The sequence below is a fragment of the Echinops telfairi genome, unplaced genomic scaffold (genome assembly GCF_000313985.2).
Source record: "Echinops telfairi isolate 266 unplaced genomic scaffold, ASM31398v2 ScPeMD7_7475;HRSCAF=8513, whole genome shotgun sequence".
Lineage (NCBI taxonomy): Eukaryota > Metazoa > Chordata > Mammalia > Afrosoricida > Tenrecidae > Echinops > Echinops telfairi.
In genome coordinates this window covers 13477606-13479666 of record NW_022111379.1, presented here as the reverse complement: position 1 = coordinate 13479666, position 2061 = coordinate 13477606, and the positions used below count along the sequence as shown (strand labels likewise).

Below are 2061 nucleotides of genomic sequence, written 5' to 3'. Positions count from 1 at the left end.
ACCCAGCTCTCGGGCCATTCTGTGTTCCCGGTGGTCTCGCTTTTTAAAAAGGAACATCCCTAGGGTAGCCCTAGAAGCAACCCAAGGTCAGGCCTGATGTCCTGGGACTCAGAATTGGACCAGCCTGGTTCAATTTGGGAGGCGATATTAGCTGGACAGCCCCAGAGACTTTTAACACAACGAATTCTCAACAAGCATCAGAAATAATCCTCAAAAGTGTCTGGAAGGAACCCAAGCATCATTCGCCATCTATGGTCCCTAGTTTATGAAGTCTTTCCAATGCCACCACTGTAACCACTCATTTAATATAGCCACTCTGCTACATTCTGGGGTCTGCTCACATCAGTTAATTTGGTCCAGAATTCGATTAAACTGGCTTCAGAACAACATATTGTTTCCTAACATCTCCTTTCTAAAGCTGGAAAAGGGGAAGGGGGCAAGCCCGCGAGGGTGGGCATACTTCACACAAAGGGAAAGAAATACCAATTATGACTAGAAAGGTAAAAAGGAAACACCGGATTAGAGGAGTGACCTGCCTTTTTGAGAGTTTCAACGCAAAGTGAAAAAAAAACCACATACAAACAGGAAATAGGTACCTAATAAGATCATTTACTATCACTTAATATCTGAGAAACTCGATGGCTATAAAAAGCATAATGCTACTCTTGCCTCACACTCCCAGTTTCAAGCCTCCACTTTCAAAGAGTCGAGGAGTGAAAGTACAGTTACCTCTGGTGCTCCTTAGCCAATTACTCTTCAGAGGAAACCCAATTACTTTTTAATATGAGAATCGAGAACGCTCAATAGATATACCTTGTTGAGTTCTTCTATCCTTCTGATTAGGTATGGGTTGCTGGAGGAATTCTCAAAGTAGACATAATCTGTAATTAATGGAAATAAAGAGCTTAATCTTTTCAATAGAAAGATCACATCTGTCAATCTACAAGTCCCTCTATCAGGCAATTCACATTCACAAGGTGGCATCTGATTCTTTCACTGGTAAAAGCAAACAGTAATGCAACTAACTCTGTTATATACCCTGTCCCGTGTCTGCCATCCTCTGACTCTTATTTTCCCAGCATTTTCATTTTCATTGAGGTTTCCTCGAATTTTCCTACACGTGTCCCACCTGTCATTTCTTTCATAGTACACAAAGGCACATCTCTCATCGGTCACTGAGCAGTCTAGGCTCACAAGTGTCTTCCGTCCTATCACCATTTCCACATCTTTTCCCCTCCCATCAAATTTACCCAGAAGGGTGCTTCTCCCATACTACTATTGGCCTGAGGCAAATTCAGAACGTTGTGGAAGGCCAACCTACAATTTCAATCACCAACATAAAAAGAAAATCAATCAGAAGAGCAGGAGAAGTAAGAAGAATCACATGAACAAACTTTTCCACTGTTGGACCTGGGATGATTAAGGGGGGGTCAGGGGAGCACCTTCAGAGAGGCAGAGCGGGCTGGCTGTGACATAACCATGGGTTGCACCCTTTTACCATATTTTAATCCAGAACCATTTGAGGTCTTGTTACAAAGAAATGGCTGCAGGCTTTCAACAACCAGGATCCAACATTTCAAGTCAGGCTTTCCTCTAGTGGGCCCCCTGGAAACGACCCACTGGGTGTTTATTTGAGGGACCGGGCTGCATTGTTATTGTCCATATCCGCCGCTCTCTGTGCAGGCTCACTTCTGCAAAGTGGCTTCACGGAGCCAGGCCATTCTCATGACCATCCATCAGGAGCTCGGCTAATGAGCACAGAAGGACGAGCAAGCCTCGCGCACAAACACCGCCACTTATCTGAATTATTATTTTACCGGGAAGGAGGGAGGTGGGAGGGAGTCGGGAGCCGGGAGAAAGTTTGTTTGACCTTATTTCTCTCTTCTGCATGAAGACTGGCAAAGGGGCAGACGGCAGTGCAAGCGTCCAGCCAGCGATCAACTCCCCGCCTCCGGCTGCGGTTCCCCGGCCCCCCCAAGCCCCCAATCTTGGGGAGACTGAAGAGGAAACCCGGGGGAGTGAGGCAGGGGACGTGCAGGGCCCTGTCCCTCTGGACAGGCC

At 46.5% G+C, this 2061-nt stretch overlaps 1 protein-coding gene across 1 annotated transcript in view; it reads right to left on the bottom strand.

Moving 5' to 3' along the window:
- The window catches only part of MTA3 (metastasis associated 1 family member 3), a 145543-nt gene that overhangs the window by 139575 nt on the left and 3907 nt on the right, over positions 1–2061 (bottom strand). The window contains exons 2-3 of the mRNA XM_045285676.1: positions 1818–1895; positions 814–881 (exon numbers count right to left, since the gene is read on the bottom strand). Coding sequence (XP_045141611.1) covers positions 814–881; positions 1818–1895 — 146 coding nt within the window. The remainder of the gene's footprint in view (positions 1–813; positions 882–1817; positions 1896–2061) is intronic.